Here is a 22,768-nt window from a genome sequence, read left to right on the forward strand (position 1 = left end):
GCAGTATATAATGCAAATTTTCATATGTAATCTCTTGATATTAAATTCTTCAAGAAGGACTATAAAATAACTGGACTGAAGAAATACCTATTTATGACATACTTTATAATGAGTGACGGACGTAGCTGATCACTTAGCTGTTTTATTCATTTTCATCCTAGAATCTATTTCTTTTAATTTGTTCTTCTGCAGTGAACCGTTTGTACTTGCCTTTCTCACCTTGGAATGATGGGACAGCTGTATATCTTGAGCTCAGGAAATCTAAGTTTCTGTTTATGTCATTCCTTGACACCTCAAGTATTTCACTTTCTTGACAGGCATTAATACCATTCAGTTCTGTATCATAATTCCCATGTTCCTTTGAATACAAGCTGCAGGACTTTTTAGTTATGTCTACAGAGTCTATTATACCACGGTCTGAAGCCAAGTTGTCTTTTTTAAGAAAATATGTTTTCAGAGTGTCAGATAAAATAGCATTTAAATTTTTGTCACATTTTGATTCTTCTCCAATGCGTACCAACTCAGTATCAACAGGGTATGTTGTATTAGTTGCTTCCTTCAAAACTAATGTGCGATTAGTACGAGACTTCTGACAAGTGGCATCTTTATTAAATTGAGCCAGACTATTTGAGGTAACAGCATCTTCATCTTTTGAGTTCTGTTCATTCCATAAAACAGTTACAGTATCACTAGAATAGCTCTCATGAGATTCATACATCTCAAATATTTCTTCATTTCCAGGCCGATTTTCCAGCTTTGCAAAGGCATGCTGTGCTACAGTGCAAATTGCATGGCTTAATGCTGTCATTGGCTTAGACGTAGCTGAGAGAGTTGTTTCTTGCCTGCAGATGTTTAGATGTGAAAAAGTGGCATTATTGTTATTGTTGTTGTTATTCAAACTGAAGTCTTTGTGATTCTTTTGTACGGTTACATCATCAATGTTAGTAACCTGTACAAGTTCTGAATCATCAGTTTCGTTAAGTTTTTTCTCTCGCCCCTTACCAGCACTATATGCAATCATATTATCACCTTCATTAATATCCTTTCCGCTTTCCTCCCTGTTCTGTGATCCTCCAGTTTTATTCAGCTTCTCTTGCATGTTCCCAGCTTCCTTATCATTTCCCTTATTGCCTGCTTCATTTTTCTTTACTTTACAGATATTCGTAGCTTCTTTTTCAGACAGAGAGCTAAAGGATGAGTGTTGATTTTGTTGTGCATTTGCGGTGTCATTTTTATTTTGCTCTCTCACAGCATCTTCTTTCTGAGGATCCTTTTTATTGCTCAGAGGTTTATTTCTATGTAAACTAGAACCTTCTTGAGCAAAAACTTCGGGGGGCCACTTTGGCTTATTTACTTTAGCCGTTTCTTCAATAGAAAATCTTTTCTTAGGTGTTGCGTCATCTGTTGAAGGTGGCCATGTCATCCTTAATTTACCTCTTTCTGTGGATTTTTTCAAATTATTGTCCAAAATACCAGGATGAATACCTTCAGTATTCAAGTCTTGATCAATTTCTGTAATTGGTTTAGGATCAACAGATATACTATTAATGGGATTTGTTTCTTCAGCATGAATATTGCCAACTGAGCTATATTGATCTTTAGAATTCCATAATTCTTTATGTTGCTTGTGTCCAAAACCTTCATCATAATTTCCTTTTGATTTGAAAAGTTGCTTAAAATGAGGCTTACAATATATTTTTCCATGGAGAGATGCATAATTTCCCAAGCTGCCAAATGGAAGGAAATTTGTTTTATACTTTTACATATCATAAATCTACCATGAATTTTACACTTTACTTGGTATTTCAAATACCCCTACATAACAGTATATATAAAGAACGAGCAAAAAGAGAGAAAATTCAATGTATTGGACAATTCTAACCACACACGCACACAAAACATATCTAAAACCTTTAACTGCAAATGCCCATCAACTTCAAATTTAAAATGAAGAAGTGTCGTGCCTTGTGATTTAAGAAAGAACACAAACTTATTCAGTTGTTGCACAGCATAAGCTTCAAATAGGAATGTTCCACAGCACTTCAGGGTTGTTGAGACCTTTTTCTTCTTCATATTAAAGACTGAAGCCTCTATTTTTCTACAAAATAGGTGGAGAAAATAGAGCACAAATTTTCTTTAGCCTTTGTGTGAATTACAGAAATTTGTGTTTAGTTGTATCTGGATTCTGCTCATAAATGAGGAAAATGTATGTAACTAACCTCAAAGGTATTAAAATCAGAACTGTTAGCCTTTGCAGTCTGATAGAGCAATAAATACTGCATTTCATATAAAGGTTACAAGAGTGGTTTGCTAATGCAGAGAACCATCATCATTCATTTTATGGATGAGGAGAAGTGAGAGAAAATTTGGTCTGTGTTCAAATATCTTAAATTCCACCTAAGTTTCTGTGTCTACTGCTTCCTGTTCATGAGCTCTCCTGAAGGTCTGGAACAGTCAGAAGAATTTGAAGGGTACTGGGGATGAAGCAGTCCTTTAGAGACTCCAAAGGACTTGTTCCATGTCACAGTGAGGGTATCAGTAGCAGAGAAGAAAAGGGGAGCCCAGGTTACTTCCCTGCCACCCCAACATCTTACGAGCAAAATAGCCCAGTTGGAAATAATTTATACTCAAATGCAGGGTTCTGTGAGTGAGCTTGCAGTTACTTCTTACCTTAATTGACTGCCACAGTGGTGACATCGGAAACATGATTTATGAAAATTCTGCTTGTCGGCAACTAGGCATTCCATTGGGTAAACTCGCTGTTGACAGAGTCTGCATGTTTCATTTTCCTGAATCTGCAGTTTCTAGAACCATATATTAAAAAGTATTGAGTTAGTTTAAGCCACATACTATGATTTATTTTATAAGGTATCTGTCCATATGTTTGGTTAAAACTGTAGTTTTCTTTATCCATTAACTGGTATCTCATTTGTCAAATTTAGGGCTTCATTTTTGTTCAATTAACAGTAATACTTCAAAAGTGAAAAACTATTCACCTTTCCCTTTTCAGAAATCCATACATTTGAAAGGACTATTCACTTCACTACACCAGGTACAATATTTCCCAATAACTCTTTATTTTGTGAAGTGAGATAGGATAATAAAAGGTTTACTAGTACAAGTGGAATTGAGCATATTGTATGTATAATCATTGAATCTACAACATGATTTAGAGATCAATAAACAGGGCAGATGTTTGAAATTCTGGTGAGGAAGTTTTGCTTGATCATGGCAAAAGCACATCAGAGAATGTCACTTCTGTGGTAACCTACAGACTGTACACTCATACGGTCCAGATATGCTATGGACATAATTATGTGTGATCTTTAGTTTTCATTTTCAGACCTAATACTTCCTTCAGTTAGTTTTTAAGACTGAGTTAGCTACAATTATATTAGCTAACTACATACAATCCTTTTTTGTAATGAAGTATAATTACTTATAAAGGAAACAAGTTCTCTGTAAAGTGCAAAGCATGAGTAGAAGGTTTATTTCATACCAGTAAGGGGCAGAAGGAAATAATGAGCAAACTGTTGGGCTTAGAAAAATGCATGCTGCTCTTCTGTCTTGATTTCTGGATTGCTATTAAAACTGTACTAGCAGACAAATACAAATAGGGTGGACCAAATCATTGCTTGTATAAGTATGTCTCCATTAGTAATAGTAATGCCCCTTGACATCAACAGAAAATTTGGCCCCTTTCAGCATTCTGTCTGGTTTTTTGTTTGCCTGCTGGTATTGATTTTATAGCAATTCACAAATCAAGATACAAAGTGATGTAGATTTTATAGCTACAGCTTTAGTTGCCTTGTATCTCTAGTGCCCATAATGAGAGCCATGAAAAATGCTGAAAGCAAATTTAAATATCTTCAAAATAATGTAGAAGTTGCAAGAAGTTGAAAAAAGTTGAAAAAAAAACAAAAAAAACAAACAAAAATTAAAACCAAACAAAAAAAATCCCCCCAAGAATTGTTGGTCATGAAATAGAAAGCCTCAAATGTAGCCTCAGCCTAGTCTCCAAACAGACCAACAAAGAAGCTAGGCAGCGTGGAGGGCAGTGTTTCAGCCGCGCCTCCCGCCTCGCTTGGCATGCACTGCTTGTGGTTGGTGATGTGCGCCAAACATAAGGACTCAGCTTAATATCCATAGGTACGCAAGTATTCTGAATGAAAAGAGAGAGGAGAGGAAAGGCTCAAGCTTTAAGATGCAGAAAGGGATAAGGTAATTGAGAGGGGGGAAAAAGGTGACATGTCTCCTGGAAAACTGCCTTGCTGGATGGTCATACTTCATTTGGTCAGTTGATAGTGAGTGTTGTGCCTCAGAAGGCAACGGTCAAGAGAAGATAAGATAAAAGAGAAGGAAGGAATGTGAGAGAAGTTTATTCCAAAGCAACTTCCAGGACTGAATAGTGGAGCCAGTGTTCATTGTCATGAAGATTAATCCTGAATTGGATGTCAGTGACAGTGTTTTGGTAGGCTGCAGGGGCAGCCTGTGAGGAGGGGCCGGGGCTGCCCGTGCCAGGTGCTCCTCGTTCCAGCTGGCTCCAGTGGACCCACCCCAGGGCACAGCTGAGCCCCTCAGCCATGCTGGTGGTGCCTCTGGGAAGACATACTGAGGGAAAGAAGTGTGAGAAATAGCTGTGAACACCACCACCAAAGTCTGAGAAGAAGGAATGGAGGATGCGCCACAACTGAGATTCTCCTGCAGACTGTCAAGGGCACCAGGGTAGCAGGTATTTCCCTCCAGCCTGTGGAGAGCCCACGCCGGAGCAGGGGAAAAGTTTGAGGAGGAGGAAGCAGCACAGAAGAACTGGTATGTACTGACCCTAACTTCCCATCCCCTCTGTGCTGCTGGGGGCAGAAGAGTCAGGAGTGAAGGAGTAAAGTTAAGCCTGGTAAAAAGGGGGCAGAACGGGAGCTGTTTTAGTGTTTGCCTTTCTCACCATCTAAATCTATTTTAATTGGCAATAAATTAAATTAATTTCCTCCAAGTCAAGTCTATTTTGCCCGTGAAAGTAACTAGTAAGTGATCTCCCTGTCTTTACTTTGTCCTATTTGCTTTTTCATCCTATTTTCTCTCCCTGTCTTGTTGAATAGGGTAAATGAGAGAATGGCTGGGTGCGGGTCTGGCAGGTCAACTCACTATATGTGAACGGCCCTACAAAATCAGTGGGGGAAAGGCTGGTCTACTACTTGAGATCATCAATATTTACCAGATAGGAGAGATCCAAAAGGAAGTCCAGAGGCTTGACCATATAGAGAATTCAGTATTCTATTGGTACTGGGTATTTTTATTCACATTAGCATCCTTGAGTATACTGTGTCTGGGATGCAGTTAATTTTCTTCATAGCAGCTCATATGGTGCTGTGTTTTGGATTTATGACTGAAGTGTTGATAACACAGCAGTGTTTTAGCTGTTGCTGAACAGGGCTTGCACAGCGTGAAGGCCTTTTCTTCCTCCCACTGTGACTCCCCTTCCCGCGCCAAGGAAGTAGGCTGGAGATGTGCAAGAATTTGAGAGAGGACACAACCAAGACAGCTGACCCCAACTGACCAGAGGGATAATCCATACCATATGACATTGTGCACAGCAATAGAAGCTGAAGGGAAAGGGGAGGAAAACGGGACATTCAGAGCTATGGCATTTTTCTCCCCAGATATGTGTCATGCATGCTGAGGCCTTGCTTTCCAGGGAGTGGCTAAATAACTGCCTGCTGATGGAAAGTAGCGAAGCAATTCCTTATTTTGCTTTGCTTGCATCCCAACCTTGCTTCCCCTATTAAACTGTCTCTACCTCCACCCACAAGTTTTCTTGCTTTTCGCTCTTCTGATTCTTTCTCCCGTCCCACTGTGGGGGAGCGAGCGAGCGAGTGAGAAGCTGGGTGTGGACTTAGCTGCTGGCCTGCGCCAACCCACCGCATTCAGCATTTTGCTGGACCGCCGCCAGACTGTGCCTCCTTTTACAGGATCGCAAGCCACTCATGTTTAATTCTGCTCCTAGCATGAACAGAGGTAGCACCCTTTTCTTCTTAGTGCACAATGTTGGGAAACCGAAAGCAGAGCTTTCTATTTAGGAATTATGCAGGTACAGGAGCATTTAGCTTTGTTCTATCGTTTTCATTGCTGTTCAAGCATCAGCAATCTGTTCTTGTATTTCAAGTGGCTAAAGCTATGGTAACATCTGGTTTTCCTACAGGATCCCATCCATATTTAGTATCCAAAACAGATGCACAAAAGGAGGACATTGATGTTCATCATGCAATAGCATATGTAGTATTTTCTAAGTTTCAAATGCATAACTTTGCAATCTAAATAGTATTTTATTATGATTTTCAAGCAACACATGCACCATTAGAAAGAAGGCATGTTTTATATTAAAAATTTACTTCATATTCATATTTAAATATTCATGTATATATTCACATATTTCATATATTTAAAAAGTTTACTTCAATATTAAACAAATAACAGGCTCAGCTTTTTGAGGGACACGGAGTGGCTCCACTCCTTAGTGATGTGAAACCTGGACTCTGACATCAGATGGATGACTTTGCTTGCCTTAATTCAGACTAGGGCTATAGTAACTGGTAAAATCGCCTAGCAGGAAATAGCAGAAAAAATTTTAAAATCACATATTCATTTTAGCTATATTACTCAAACAGGAAACCCACTGAAACATTATTCACTTTGTTTTAAGTCACATCTTGTGCTTTAATAAACTAAAACCAGATGTGCACAAAACACGTGCCATTATTTTATCTCTAGAGCTATTTTTTGTCTCAGCTAGGAGGCTGTTGTATTAATTTTAAGCATAAGAAGTCAGGTGCATTCTGTGCACATTTTCTAGCATAATAATATTTCTCAAATACAACAGTAATTTATTTTTTTTTGCTCAGTATAATTCTTCAGGATAGCTCTTGTAGCATTAATCCTCATGATGGTGGAAGAGATAGTAGCTAGTCTTTCACAACGGTTCATGCATCTTCAGCTTCTCAGCCTCCTGGTCTTCATGGAGGTCTATTTGAATTCTTATGTTGTATTTTTGTACTACTTGCTTAGAATTGCCATCAGATTCAGAAAGTGTGCTTTGCTGTGGTGTTACAGGGGCTGCTGCATCTTGTGCAGGATCTTGATCTTGCTTGTTTGATTTTTGTGACAATGTTTCAGCTGGATTTAATTCCTCTGAATCCTCTGTGTGCCAAGGCTGCGTTTCAACTGTTTTGTCTTATGCATAGCACCACTCATGTTTTCCTCCACTGAGATTCCACATAGCACTTTATTTTCCGTGAGGTCTTTGTTGGTGACTGGTAAAGGCTGTGTTTCAAAAGTCCAGGGTGCTATTCTAACATGCCTCTTTTGAGTGTCTTCTCTATGGACAGCTTCATTCTCCAGATTTTGACCAAAGTTGTCTCTGGTAACAGACAATGGTTGAGGTACAAAATGCTTTATGCGTCTCTCATGCTTCCTTTAAACTCTCTCAGCTCAGCCCTCAGATGCAAGAAGTTAATAGCATCCACTAGGTAGAGCTGCCCAAGTTTATTCAGGTTCTGCACTATCAGCACGTGCCTCGGAGTGTTTTCAGCACCACTAGAAACTTTTCAGATGCAAGTTTCATCTGTTGTTTGTTCTCCATTGTGGTAGATTTTATCTGTAGAGTCCAGTGGGTGCATTTCAAACATCCACACGACTGTGACCTCCTCTCACTAGTGCAGGAGCCTTGTCCATAGTTCCTGCAGAGCCTGCAGTACGTGCACACAGTGCATCAAGAGGCTGGAACTGAAACATCCAGGCTTTGTATTTAACATTCACACCTGCAATGATTTCCTGGTCTGCAACGCTTCTAGCTTTGTCTGGGTCTGGAGGGTCATCTTCAATTGGAACTAAAGGCCGGTTCTCAATGACCCGTCTAATGGAGATGACCTCTCCTCTCCAGATTTCATGCCTCTCTAAGCATTGTTTTTTTGATCTTGTGAACATCTGAATGATGAAGGCAAAGCCATTAGCCTGCCATGCATCTGACATAGTATTCTGTGTTTCAGATTCACCAGGTGAAATATTAGAACTCTTATTCAGGTAATGTTTCTCTAAGTGTTTTCTTAATTGTGAGCGAAAACTTTTGTATAAATGTCTTAGTTCACATAAATGGCTTTGCCCTGGGTACAGATCTGTGGAGACAGCGGGCTTTGTTGGACAATTCAGTGGCCTGGGAAGTTGCTGTCATTTCCGATGGAGCTTTTGCATAAGTAGTAGAAAACTTCACTGTGCTTCCATATTCATGGGAACTGGAGCAAATCATTGCAGAAGTAGCAGTCCCGTCCTGTCTTTTCCTTGGTGTAGAAGTTTCCTGTAGTCTGCTTGCTGAAGTAGTAGCAGTAGAAATGAAACTAACTGTTGGAGGCAATGTAATTTCCTGGTAGATATTTTCCATCTTTAAGGAACAAAAGTGATTGTTTTTTTTTTAAAGTGTAGTAACATTGAAAACAATTTTTCTATTCTTCACGGAAGCTATTTCTGCAAGGATCCAAGCAGTAGGATTATAATAACATCTGGAAAGACACAATCCATCAGCTATTGCTCAGAATGCATAAAACCAGTATTTTGAACTAAGCTGTGATACTTGCACCGTAGTATATATGTGAAAAGAAATGTGGAATCCATACAAAATGCAAAATGATGATTGAGCAGTCTTGGAGTTTTTACTGCAACAAATGCAGACTTTGAATTATAAGTATAATGTAAAGTATGCTGTGGCTTATGCTCATTTAATTTCTTCTGAAAGTGACATTTTCTATGCTTCTGAGAATCTGTGGTGACAGAAATCATACATATTTACAGATTCAAAACCAGGAAAGAGGAGACTGTATTCAGTACAGAAGGACAGGAATGCAATAGTTTTTATAAATATCTGTTATTAATTGTGTTTGTCATATACTGTAAGTATTTGTTGAGCCTCCTAAAACATTTCATATTATGTCATGTGCACTTAATTCCTAAAGTCCATATATTCCCACCACTTCCATAGATTACATTTTTTAGTCACAGTTAGTCAAAACAAATTCAGACTGCATGACAGACCGATGTTTTAACCACTTCTAAACTGCATAAAGAAAGAACTCTCTTATTAAAAACACAGACCTTTACTTCTGTTGCAGGCGCTGCAGTCTCTCTGTCAGAGTGAACAGCCTTTTCCTGAGCTGTCCTTTCAATTTGCTCTTTCAAAATTTGTGTTACAGTCTTTGGGAGCTCTTCATTCTGAACTGCATTGCTTACTGTGATGAGAAAAAGAGTAAAAACGATTGTTTTTCCTCCACCCTGCATTTTACAAGATCGACTTTATGAGTGAATTATAAAACATTATTACATTAGAAAAATTGTACTTAGCCTTGCAGAAGTCTAGAGAGTCACTTGTTCATGAAATCCATAGAGAGAATGACAGAATAGTTGTTGAGGGACATGTTTTCTACTGTTTTGCCATACCTGAGTGGTGTGGCAGGACTAAAGGGTGACTGGGGTCTGTGGAGAATATAATGCATGAATTCTGATACCAGCACTAAACTGCAGCAGCAGCAGTGTTTTAACACTGTGGTAATATTCTGCAGGGCTATTCAGTTCAGCTGTAAATTGAACCTTTCTCATTCACAATTTTGTATACACATAGGCTAGTGTTTGGCTGTGTTTTCAGACAATTCTTCAAGTCTTTTAGGCAACTGAGTGTATACTTTAAACTACCTCCTTATGCAAAAGCCATCTCTCCATACCGAATTCTAAACTAATTTGTTAAGTCTCATTGAAGTCAATGAATGTACTTTGCTGAGAATTGAGAGCAATGTACATTTTCATCCTTGCATGCCAACAGTGGTACATTTGTGTGAGTAAAGACATTTAGGATTTCTAATTTAATCTCATGCCATTTCTTACCTGCTTCATCAGTGTGCTGAATGAATGTAGAAGCCATTTTTATCTCATGAGTAACTTGCCCGTGATGAGAAACCTGTGCACAAAACCTTCGCTTTACTATGGGATTTAGTGCAATATGTGAGAATTTTTCATACTTCTGCTACTGTATTCAAAATGTCACATCAAAAAAATAGTAATAGAAACCTAATTAAATACTATGTTAAATCAACAATAAATTACAAACACTTAATAAAACACCTTTAAATAATTATTACGTACTGCCTAAGGGAGGCCTTCAGCAGAGCATGCAGATCTTGCTGTACCAAGTGGTAAAGGAGGACCAAGCAATCAGATATGTATCAGCACCAGTATAACTGTCCAATGACATGCTTGTTAACTGATGTAGTTACCTCTTGTGTTTGAGAGGCATCTGTTTGAACTTCTTTGGAGATCATTTCATTGCACTCAGCTTTCCTGGTGCTGCGTGATACTGTCTGCTGACCGGTACTTGATTTTTCCTAAAGACAAATAAAAATAATTGCACATTAACGGCTAATAGTAAATTGGATTTTTTTTCCCTATGAAAGGCTTTCACATATAAATTCTAATGTAAGTGGTGTAACTAGAGCAGTCCTTTTACAGCAGACTACTGTTGTTATGATTGATATTTGTTGCTGTGAAAATTGGAACAGGCTTTTTTATAACACAGAAGATGTTGAGTAATCTCTGTTACTGCAGCCAAATTTTGACCTGCAGGTACAGAAAGCTGCATGAATATTTACAATGTATTATTAGACTGGAAGGGGAGGAAGGTGACTAGGAAGACTGTTTCTGGCTTCATGTGCTGTGCCATCAACTTGAATCAGCATGCATGAGGCTAATGCAACTTTGTGAAAAGGAAGTTTATTAATAAGCCTATGTAAGAGATCCTGACTTCCTGCATATGCTCTATACAGGTCTTCTGATGCAAAAAGCATGCTGAATTGCAGCTGTGAAAAACATGATCCATAGGCTAACTGGAAGATTCTGTAACATATATGGGCTGGCTTTGTATCTGCAAATCTGTCAACTACAGTGTAATAAACAAAGCGCGTCAGTGCAAGTTTAAAGCACTGTCTGAGATGTCTGCATAGTCTGTTTAGTTCGACTCCAGATTCTGGCAGTGATTTGGGTTTTTATTTAAACATGTCACAGAACCTGTGTTACATCACGTTACCTGTGTCCGTGGAGTACTTTGAAATTTAGTAATTAGAAGATTCTAAGGATTGATATTATTAAGATATGAGTTCTGTGCTTCCTCTCTCTTGCACACTAACATGCACACAGAGACATCTAACAAATAATTTCATTTATGCCAAATTAAATTTTTTTCTTCCTTTGTAAGAAGGAATCTTACCTATTAGTTTCTACTGATAATAAGCTTTCAAATGAAAGGAGCTTCTGGTCCCTCCAGCAAGAGCTTCCCAAGTGTTCAATGTGATGTGAATTGAGGCAGCACTGTGTTTCTGAGATGGCTACTACATATCTAGTGCTACAGAGAGCTGTAAGCTTCCTGCATCTCATATCCTGGCACCTCCTTGAAATCCAGCCAATTGTGGGGCAAGACATTAGCTCTCTCCCTTAGTCATTCCATGTCAAAGTGTGTATTTATGGGATTTATTTCACCTTCAAACTAAGGAGTGTGTACAGTGCATCTCTACTAACATTTCTCCTGAGTCAAGATAGGGGAGCATCCACTGCCTGGCCCACAACTTCTGCCATACAGTAGGCAGCAAAGGCTTGTAGGTTTCCTGGCAGAGAAACAACGTGCAGCCCCATCGTGGGCTTTAGGAATTCTCTTCCAGCTTTGTGCTGCCAAACCTTCTGTTTCAACTACAAGATGAATTAAAATCATACGAACAAAAGGTAGAATGAATTTTCTCATTACTACCACTAAGTTTGAACTGTCAAAGTGAGGTGAGGCTTGAGGAGAGCAAGTCAGAGCATGGTTTACTTATGAGTTCTGTATGTGTAAGAGTTGTGAGGGAGCTGCGCAACATGAGGAGATGTAGTGCTAACCCCATACCAAGTTGAAAAGAGGCAGTTCAAAGAAAATGAAGTGCAAATTTTTCCATCTATTCTGTTTAATGACTATGTGTAGGTGTATGTATAATATGCCTTTCATTTTATATGGGTATGCTTTTCAATATTATTATGCATGTATATTTTTTTCATTTAAGATATGCTTTTCTGTTCTAATGTGCATGTTTTAGATATGTAAGGCGAGCTCTCATTACTGGAAAAACTCATTCATGAGACACAAAATATGTTCATGATAGTCATTATGTGTCCTTTGAATGGTGTGGAGTATTAAAAAGGAATATAATTAGGCTTAATGTAGTCAGGAAGCAAATCTAATCTGAATGTCACTACTGCTTTATTGCTGTAGCTTAGATACTGCTTATGAAGAAGTTGCCATATTGCAGAAGATTATAATCGTTTAATGCGACAGCTATAGCTGTCTAAAATGCAGCCTAAACATTATGGGCCAGATTTTGACAATATAATTACATGGCCTTGCTCTGGGCATGCAGGGAGGAAGAGGGACTTGGAGGTTCTCATGTTTTTTGTGTCTGTCAGCACAGCTAATTGAAGTTCCAGTGGCAGAGGGTAAAATCCTGCTGGTTTGTTATTCCAAACAAGAGGAGAGCAGGAAGACCTGTGATTTCATCGCTTCTGTCTAATGTCCAGCTGTTGGATATAGGATAGGTTATCCTGTTGGTAGGCTTAATTTGGTGTACCTATTCAGAGTGTGTGGCATGCTTTGTAGACTCCATAGATTTTGGAGAGTATTCTGTAGAATTACTTGATGGTCTGCATGGGATGAAGTTGCACCTCCAATGCAGGACTGTGGCTGAAGACCATGATCTAGATTTAATATTAGTTAAGAGTTATGCTTGTGGGAACTTGATCCCTTTATTTGTTTCTGTGGAATGTGCAATTCCTGCCATATTGCGTTATTAAATCAAGCAAGGTTATTTAGTCAACCAGAACCCTCATCACAGTGTCAGGAGGAACAGCTCCCATCAAGCTGTGCAGGGGAGAAGGACAGACAGAGAACTCAAAGTCATTTTTGGTGGCAGAAGTGAAAAGACAACTGTTACGGTTGCTTTTCGTGTGGCTCAAGAATTACTCTTCAATTACTTCTTGTTTATTCTATGCCTTATCATGACAGCTTCAGAAAACACTGTCAGCTGGATGATTGTTGGCATGCTGCTAGCTCACAAATGGTTTCTTATTGTTATTTTATTATTTATTTCAGACTTTCATTGCCCTCCATTCTCTTTCGTTTGTTTCAAGTCACCCCCTCATGGGAGCTGCTGGCCTTCCCATGCATACCTGTGTGGTACTTAATACAGAGGGCTATAGGGTCCTGTTGTGTCTCTGGATAATAAGTCATTCTAACCTAAAACAATATTATTTAAAAAATAAAGATGTAAATCTGAGATTAAGTCTGTATATTTTGCTAAAGGAGTGCATTTTTATGTAGGCATTCAGATTCTGTTACTGAAGAGAACTGTAATTGCTACATGCATTTTATCTGTTAGTGGCCCATACATCAATTTTAGTGCCTCTCTGCTGCAATAATTTAGATAGAATTCTTATTGCAAAATGTGCCAAGAGTTGAATTTTCAGTAACTGTTCTGTGTATTTCAGATCAAGGTTTGCTTTCTTCTGTTGTCATTTTTGCAGTGTTCTGACAACAGACAAAGCTTAATTTCCCTTTCAAAAATAAAATTGCTTTGAGGTTCAGAACAGTAATGCTATGTTATATGCATATGTACATAAAACTTGTGTACAATTCTGTATTCGTATGTATGTATTATTCAAGGGGATCAAATGGCCCAGAAGCACAAGAAAGCCTTTACTCACTCACATTTGAAGCATATTGCTTTTAGTTGAAATGTATGTTGTGGTCATCATAGAAGCTCTGTGGGAAGTTGGCTAATATAATACAATTTATATATTGGCATATTTAGAACTTACTTTTCTAAATCATTAGTATGTACAAATGTGAAGTTCCCTTTAGGGAGCAGTGGAAATAAATCGTGAGCCTAAAGCTTCAGCTCCGAAATTAGTAACAATAGAATGACTGATGATGTACATGGTGTGAATCTTCATTTCTTCCTCAAAGCTATGCTTTTTTACCTATCTGTGTTCTTACCATGGTACCATCTGTGCTGTGACAGTACATCAGTACTGTGAGAGCCTTGCAGAGATTTCTCATAAGAACTTCACTTATCTGCACTGTACCTCTACAGTTTGTCAGCCTTGCTTAGTTGTATGTATATACTTAGGGTGTTTTGGGCACTATATGGAAGATTTTCATAGGAAGGTAAGGTTTTCACCATTCACTAACAGTGTCTCATTATTCAACCTTATTCTCTGCAATTGCTAGAAAATTGGCAATAGCTGCACTAGCAATCTTGGAAAATTTGTCTGGAATGACCCTCAGTGAAGGAGGTGTAGCTGTACCCGTGTCATTCCTGACACACAATTCCATATGGTTGAGTGAATATCAGATACTTCAAGTATATTCCAATCATCCTTCCTATGCAGGAGGTCCAGCTCACTTGCCAGAAATGGCCTGTGATTGACACTGGATAGTGAGGCTTTGTCTGAGCAGCGAGTTGGCTGAGCTGGTGTAGCAAACCACTCCAGCCGGCATTTGCAGAGCAATAACACTGACGCTCGTGACCTTTTCTAAGCTTGGTGGCTGACGATAAAAAGTGCTCATGATGTCAGTGGTCAAACTAAAGATAAAAAACCCCTCTGAGTTTATGAACACATGGCAATTCTGTGGTCAGCTTTCATTGCTGCTCACCATCTGAACAAGAGTTTAGTGCGTCCTACTCATAATACGGCACCTTTCACAAGGAACCTGTCTCCTTTACAGTGAAGAGAGCTATATGTGATGGCTACTGCCTGAGAAAAACAGTTCAGTAAGGAGTTATTATTTGCTTATTCAATGTCAATATTTTGAATGAAAAGCTATGCAAGAATTTAATATTTAGTAAAATGTTTGTCTATTTAGATTACTGTTTAAAAAAATAATTGCTTTCTTATTTTAGCTTGGACTAATAATTTGAATTTATCCAGATCTGGAAATCTGTCTTCAAACTACGTGATTTCTCTGTTTTGCCCCAGGATTGATTCAGTGACCTTGAATAATCTTTCAACTACCAAAGTGTATAATCCCATTTTCCATGAGATTGCAGTTACGTTAGATAGAAATGGGATTTTATGGTCTTGAAGTAAGTTGTTTAACCTAAATGTAAAGATTTTTCTATATAGTCTGAGGGATTTTATTTTGTGTGAATGTGACTATTCAGAGAGCCTGCTCAACTAGTCACAGAGGACAGATACGTGGATAACTATGCTTAGAGGCCATATCTTTGTTGAAGAAGTGGAACCATCGTTGTGGCATTGTGGAGAGCTAGAGGTCACTACTAGGCCAGGGAAAATGGATCTTTACATCACAGAAATGAAATTATTTGGTTCTGACTAAAAGAGAAAGTCACATAATTTCTGCACACAGATCTGCATTTCTTCATCCAGATAAATGGCAGCTAGGTTGGACCATGTCATCAGAAAAGTTTGTGCATAATACTTCCTATTACCAAGGTTTATGCTCTGATATGATTATATCCAACTATAAGATTTTTCTGCTGAATTAAAATGCTTTAATTACATCTGTAACAAATTGTGTCTTCTCCCCTACAAACTAGTGTTTTGCTTGTTGTCTGATGGTATTAATGTGTAAGAAATGAGAGATGACTGGTAAATATGATGATACTTAACATGAAAATGAATCTATGGCAGAATGTCGACGTGTCCTGTTCTACAAAGCTGGGGAGCAGTATTGCTTAAAAAAAATCTCTACTGAAGAACAGGATGGTAAAGCAATTTACTGTGCCATTACTGTTTTTCAGAGTGCACAGGACAGATTGTGCAATGTGTTTTATTATAGGGAATTTCACATAGTCCAAAATCCTATCTCCTACAACAAATTTTCATGGTATATGCTAATGAAGTAATAAAATGTAAAGACCTTTTATCTAAAATAACACTTAGCTGCTGCTTTGTTCTACTTTTATGTAGCATCTAGGTTCTGTGCAATTTTTGATCTGTTTAGGGGGGTTGATTAGATTTAATTCAATGAAGGCAGGAAACTCCTTTTGAAAGAAAATGGCTTAAGATCACATCAAGTGCAATATATGCAAAATATCGTCACGATACTTGATAATGAATTACAGTCTTATAGAGAAGGTTCAGTGTAAAATACTGCTATGGTAGTAATCGGCTTTAGTCATCTATTTGCTGTAAGACTTGTATTGCCTCTATTGAGTATTCATTTGCATAAAAATATATATGATTCCTGTAGTATATCTCAAAGAGAAAATTCCATGAGTATGAACATTAGGGAAACATCTTGATCATAATGAAAACTCCTCAGTAAAGCAAACAATCATATTTTTTCCTCAAGCTATCTAGCAGGGCATACCTCATTTGTTAGTATTAAAAGTGCTATTGTTACCTGTACAGATTTGTGCTGGTGCTGGTACTGAGCAAAGCTCTTTCGTAAAGAGGTCATCTTCACTTTCTCAAATTGTTTCCTCACAGCTGCCAGGCCACCAGGCACAGAACAGAACTTGGTTTTCTCTGAAGTCTAGAGTGATAAAGTAAGGCCAGTTGTTTACCATTTGCACTAAGAATGGAGTTCCACGAGATGATTTCTTAAAATTAGTTAATAACAGTATGCTGTAAGACTGCAGATTTCAAATGGAAAATTTGGAAACACCTGACTATTTCTGTAGCCTCTTATAGGCAACTTCCACTGACGTAATCTGTAAACCCTACTTATTTTAACAGTACACATGAATCAACGTTAGCATTCAGAATAGACAAAATAAGATAATAATAAGTCATTTTTCAGGTGCTGTCATCAAAATAAAAAATATATATGTGTTGTTAACATTAATTGTTGAATATCATTGGCCCATTTTAGGACTTTTACTTGTCAACCATAAATTAGGACCTGCACATTTTGAAGTTCTTTTGGAATTTTGCAATCTAGAATTTATTTAACACCAGTCACTAAATGTTCCTGTGTGAAATAGATTCTGCTGGTGTAGCTGCATATTCATCTTGTCTAAACTAGCTTCTGGGGACACAGTGGTTTCCTCTGTAATTTTAGGGATTCTTGCAGATGGGCAGTGATGCTGGCTGGTAAGACCTACGTTGTTGTCCTTCTTTTGCCAGATATACTCTCTGATTTCCAGAAATTACTCTGACGTAGTTTACAGTAAGAGAAAGGTGTTCTTCCCATGTGCTGAAAGTTTAGCATAAACAAACACTATTGACATTCTAACATTTTAGCAAGCCAGCTTAATGCCTCAGCATATTTCCTGATAGGAGGAGATTGAGCTACAACGTCTAGCTAGAATTTTAAGATATGGCAAAAATACACAATTTACCCCTCAGTATTTCTGCAGAACTGAGGTAAATTTTCCTAGCTGAGATCTGAAGTCCTGATATTCAGATATTCCTACCTGGTAATTAAGTGTGCGCTGAAGTGGTCGTACTCTAGATTATAAATTCTGTTTGCCCTGGTGAGACCACATTTGGAATATTGTTTCCAGTTCTGGGCCCCTCAGTTCAAGAAGGACAGGGAATTGCTTGAAAGAGTCCAGTGCAGAGCCACAAAGATGCTGGAGGGAGTGGAGCATCTCCCTTATGAGGAGCGGCTGAGGGAGCTGGGGCTCTTTAGCTTGGAGCAGAGGAGACTGAAGGGAGACCTCTTGAATGTTTATAAATTTGTAAAGGGCAAGTGTCAGGAGGAAGGAGCCAGGCTCTGCTCTGTGATGTCCAGTGACAGGACAAGGGGCAATGAGTGCAAGCTGGAGCACAGGAGGTTCAACCTGAACATGAGGACAAACTTTGTCAGTGTGAGGGTGCCAGTGCATGGCCCAGGCTGCCCGGAGAGGTTGTGGAGTCTTCTCTGCAGACATTCAAAACCCGCCTGGCCGTGTTCCTGTGTGACCTGGTCTGGGTGATCCTGCTCTGGCAGGGGTTGGACTGGATGAGCTTTCGAGGTCCCTTCCAATTCCTAATATTCTGTGATTCTGTTATTCTGTGATACTTGATGTGCTGCAAGGTATTAGTATTAAAAATTGCTGTAAGATACCTAATACCTACTGATAGACATGTAAAGAGAGGAATAAAATAACATAAAAGTTTTTTTTCTAAATATTTTTTCATATAATGCCCATTTTGAAATAATTTTATTTTAAACCAATACCTTTTCATGCATCTTGTCTCATAGAGCTGCTATTTAAAATGCAGCAATTTCAAAATCTTTAGTTTGAGCAGCAAGAGGTCTAAACTTAATGTGCTTTTGAAAATGATTTTGTTATTTGGTAATAATTTTAGTAATGCAGAAACTGCTGGGTTTTGTCATTATGAGCTGAAAGAATAACTGTGTTGCTAATTTATCTCAAGTCTATGGTCCGCAGAAATGCAGTTTGTGCAACAGTGGAATAAAAAGAACAGTCCTCCTAATGAATTGAAGGAAATTGTCCAAGTGACCAAAAGTATATATCACGAAAAATCTCATTCAGTAGAAACAGAGACTGATGCATCAATATGTTTGCTAAGTAGATTTTGTAATTCAGGTTTAAAATTTGAATCCTTATAGTGATTCATCAGTCAGTTTGTATAAATAAAGAACATAGGACATGTCGCTATGCAAAGCAAACACAGAGCTAAGAAGACAAGGAACCACTGATATCTTACATGAGCAAAGGAGTTGTTACTCCCGATCTCAGACACAGCAGCCTTGTACATAGCCATTCTTTCCTTCAAGGAGACAGTCTCCTGGAAATCCAGTGGTGTGTTATCATCCCTTGGAGCATTCTCTTTGGATAGTCCTCTTACAGGTTTGCGAGAACCCACTGTAAGTACAAAGAGATATCATATTTTCTAAGAAGGAAACAGGTACCTTTTTTCCAAATCTTGAAAGAAAAGTGGTAGTAGAAAGAAGCAGTATTATCAACTTTTCAGCAGCTGTACTTTATTTTCAATGTAGAACCCACTGAGTACAGAAAAATTTAATTCAATGAAGTTTTTGAAACTGAGAGAAATTCCTTGGAGAAATAACAGAAAGCTTTCTTTTAAAAAAAACCCGTAAAAATTTAACAGCAAACATGGTGTTTTTCTTGATAGTGCTACATTTGCATTATTTTATACTGTAAAGAGTAATTATAAATACTACAAATAACCAATTGTAATTAGATAAGTTATTAGCTTTATACATCGCAGTATTCAGTTGCTTAACAGAGTCCGTTCCGAGATGATCATAGATTCCAGTTGTTTGCTGATACTGCGTTAGAGTATATTTTAGTCACTTTAGTAAAACCTTATTGATAATTATCTAAATTACTAACTACATTTTAACCTTACTTCAGTGTGCAAAGGTTATAGACTTATCTATAAGCATTCGTGATTCAGCCACTGTGAATGTGGAGACAACAGTTCAGAGTATTCCTGAAAGATTAGCACTGAGTTACTAGCATGGGGAAGGTTTTGTTGCTGCTTTCTACATTCACATGACTGCATTAGAATTCCATATACCCAGAAAAGTGCCTTAAATTTAACGTAAGGATATTAAAAAAAATAAATGTTGTCAGCATCTCTCTTGTCTGTGATCAGAGGCAGAAGAGGTTTCATATAAACCCACAGGCTGGCAGTTCCTCTTGTCCTGCTAAGGTTTTTCTACAGTCCACAGAAAATTGGGTTGAATGACACTGAATTTCTGTAACCAGGACGCTCCCTTTTTGGAAGAGGAGGGAATTTTAAGGCTTCAAGAAGATTTATTTTTAGTAAAGCCACCAGAATCTAATTTTTTAATCCTTGTGCTTTTGCTGCAGATATCAGAGCACCCTGATCTTCCCTAAATCTGTCTATATTTCTCCTTGTCCTTGCATAATAGGGCAGAATACATTTGTGACAACCAGCATTGCTTTTTGAAAGACAGTTGTATTTTCTGAAATTACAGAAACAGGCTGTAGCTGAACCAAATTATATCAAAAGAACTCATCAAAACCCACCATTTCCCCTCCCCCCAAGAATTATAAATCTTGGAATTTCTCAAAGTCGAGGAGATTACTGACTTAAAAAAGGAGAGAAAGGGGTGGAAGAAACATGGTAGATATGGCCTCCTGTTCTGTGTATTTAATTCAAACCAGTACCTTAAAATCCATTTTCCCCAATATATTCTGGCACTGCTGACATGATGTGTTCCTCATTCTGAGTGTGCTTTGTCACTTTGTTGCAGCACAGGGCTGGGTTGTTTTTTTTTAATATAACATACTTAAGTTACTGTGTGCAACTCATTTATGCTTCCTGTGCAACCTCATCTAGGTGTTCCTGCTGCGGCAGGGGGATTGGACTGGATGAGCTTTTGAGGTCCCTTCCAATCCCTAATGTTCTGTGATTCTGTGAATCCCTTCCTGGAGCAAGTAGAGGGACACAACTGGTTTTGGTTTATCCCCATGTGTATAATAGGGTGGAACTTGGTGACTATTATAGGGCCTGAGGTCTGGATGGCATTTGGCAGAGTCGGCTCCTTGTTCTGTAAGCCTAATTGTAATACATATTGTTATACATAAATGCATTACGAAAACATGTGCTCAATCAATCACATTTCTTTTTACCTAAGTTGGTTCACTTTTGATTATTGTATTCTTTTATTAAGGCAGTGGTTGAGAACACAAAAGACGCAGATTTTTAAAAAAAAAATCCCCATTTTCTTTTGAAGTACTCACTCCTGCTCTCTAATATTATGAAATGCAGCAACGAGAGACTTTCCAAAAAGCTCACTGTTCACCTGGCACAGAACAGAGTGCCAGGGAGGCGGTGTCCCACCAAATAGGGAAGAATTCTAAGGCACAACTGGCCTTTCTGCCTGTTCATTGTAGAAGTGTTTAGCTGGGATAGGTGTTCAAGTTTCAGATATAGTGAGCAAATATAACAAGCAACTCTAATCTTCAGTAAAAATCAGACATGGATGCAAGCATGCATGAAAGAACAGTCTCAGTGTAAACACACTGAGTTTCTTATTATTTTTACCTGACCCTTCTCATAACTTAAATGAGAATAATTTTCCTTTTTTATTACAGGTATCCCATGCAGTAGATTTGCATATTGCATGTAATCATGATAGACAAAAGAATTGCTACAGTTCAAGAAAGAATAATAGCAGCAGTAAGAATCAGTGAAAGTCAGCTGGAAGGAAAAAAAATAAAGGTTTACAGAGAAAGAAGAAATCAGAAGAGAGAAAAAAATTTGCTGTTCTTCAAGTAAGAAATCTGTACATTAAACCAGATCTAATCAAAACAATGGAAAGGTTGAAAATATGCTTTGACAGTAAAGAGGGATAGTCCACCATAGCCAAATGGTGTGTGTTCATTTTTAAAGGCAGATTAAATCATGTAACAGATTAGTACCAGCATGATATTTATAAGCCATTACTTTAATTATCAAGAATGTTTAGGAGTTTAAAAACTTTTTTTGTATTGTTCTGATTCAACCAGGGATTCTTGGATTCTACCTAATTGTAAGCATGTGAATAGTTTCATTAAGCGCAATGGGAATACTCGTGTGCTTAAAGTTAGACATTATTAAATTCCTTGCTGATGTGGGGCCAATGAATTTAATGGACTGTTTTACAAAACATTTTAATAGATACATATTATTAGCCACCTGAGGAGTGAAGGTAATAGAACCTATTCTCTTGTTAGCTTTAAAACAGGAAATTCCCTCTCTTTAGAAGCTAGTTGGTTCATAACATAAAGTAAAGCTCTTTGTGGTGGTATGAAAGATGATAGGATCAAAGCTTTTGCTAATTCATTTTGCTCTAAGCTTTTGCTCATTCCAGAGAACTTAAAGTTTTAATATCTTCTGATTCTTTCAGGGGCTTGTGATGAAATAGTGTGTAAGAAGAGCTTTATGTTTACCAAAGTGAGGTATGCCAACAAATTCTACTTGTCTTTGTCATACAATAGCATCTATTTCAGAGAATTTAATTGTTTCATGAATGATATGTTACATCAATTCTGTAAAGTAAATGGAACTTGACAAATCTTCCATGCATAATAGGACTGGAGAATTCTGGCTTTCTGCCTTTTTTTTCCAATGATATGACTACGTTAGCTATCCCTTAAGGGCTTCTCCAGGTTTTCACAATAGGTTGATCAGCAGTATGAGCATTGCCTTCATTGATTTTTCAGTGGAGACAATAGAAGTTGTTAGTACGCATTTATAGAGTTTGCTGTAAATGTTGCTTGATACCTCTTCTAGGAAAACTAGATTTTGGCATAATTGAAACATTTAGCAAAAAGTTCCATAACACTTTAGTGGTTTGAGTGTATTACCCTTGCTGAAAAATTGAAGCAAGTTGACATATACTGTCATTGGTTATAGAAAACTCAAAACTTAGTGATGAGAGAAATAATCTGTGGATCAGCATTATCTTATCTTTTTCAGGACCTGAATATTTATTCAAGTGCAGAGTTGCAGATTTGATTGCCTAACTTCAGCTATTAGAACTGTAAGAGTTTTCAACAGTGCTTTCAAACACTCAAATGAGTCCTTAGGGAATTTACTTCTCATAAGACCGTCTGAATGCAAAATGAGGCATTATGGCTCTCACAGGAGCATAGAAAAACATTATCCCCCGTGGGTCTGTCACATTTTTAGAAAAAACTTCATTTGTAAGAAGCATGAATTGTTGACTGTGCATTTTTACATAGTTTACATTCTTTGTTATTCC

The 22,768-nt window shown here is 37.9% G+C and overlaps 1 protein-coding gene across 1 annotated transcript in view; it reads right to left on the reverse strand.

Moving 5' to 3' along the window:
• Nucleotides 1-219: 219 nt before the first annotated feature.
• The window catches only part of XIRP2 (xin actin-binding repeat containing 2), a gene marked incomplete at its 3' end in the record, with an annotated part of 43,051 nt that continues 20,502 nt past the window's right edge, over nucleotides 220-22,768 (reverse strand). Inside the window, exons 4-9 of the mRNA XM_010184980.1 lie at nucleotides 18,733-18,890; nucleotides 16,475-16,606; nucleotides 10,308-10,415; nucleotides 9,136-9,312; nucleotides 2,671-2,804; nucleotides 220-1,727 (exon numbers count right to left, since the gene is read on the reverse strand). Coding sequence (XP_010183282.1) covers nucleotides 220-1,727; nucleotides 2,671-2,804; nucleotides 9,136-9,312; nucleotides 10,308-10,415; nucleotides 16,475-16,606; nucleotides 18,733-18,890 — 2,217 coding nt within the window. The remainder of the gene's footprint in view (nucleotides 1,728-2,670; nucleotides 2,805-9,135; nucleotides 9,313-10,307; nucleotides 10,416-16,474; nucleotides 16,607-18,732; nucleotides 18,891-22,768) is intronic.

The sequence above is a fragment of the Mesitornis unicolor genome, unplaced genomic scaffold (genome assembly GCF_000695765.1).
Source record: "Mesitornis unicolor isolate BGI_N332 unplaced genomic scaffold, ASM69576v1 scaffold2085, whole genome shotgun sequence".
NCBI lineage: Eukaryota > Metazoa > Chordata > Aves > Mesitornithiformes > Mesitornithidae > Mesitornis > Mesitornis unicolor.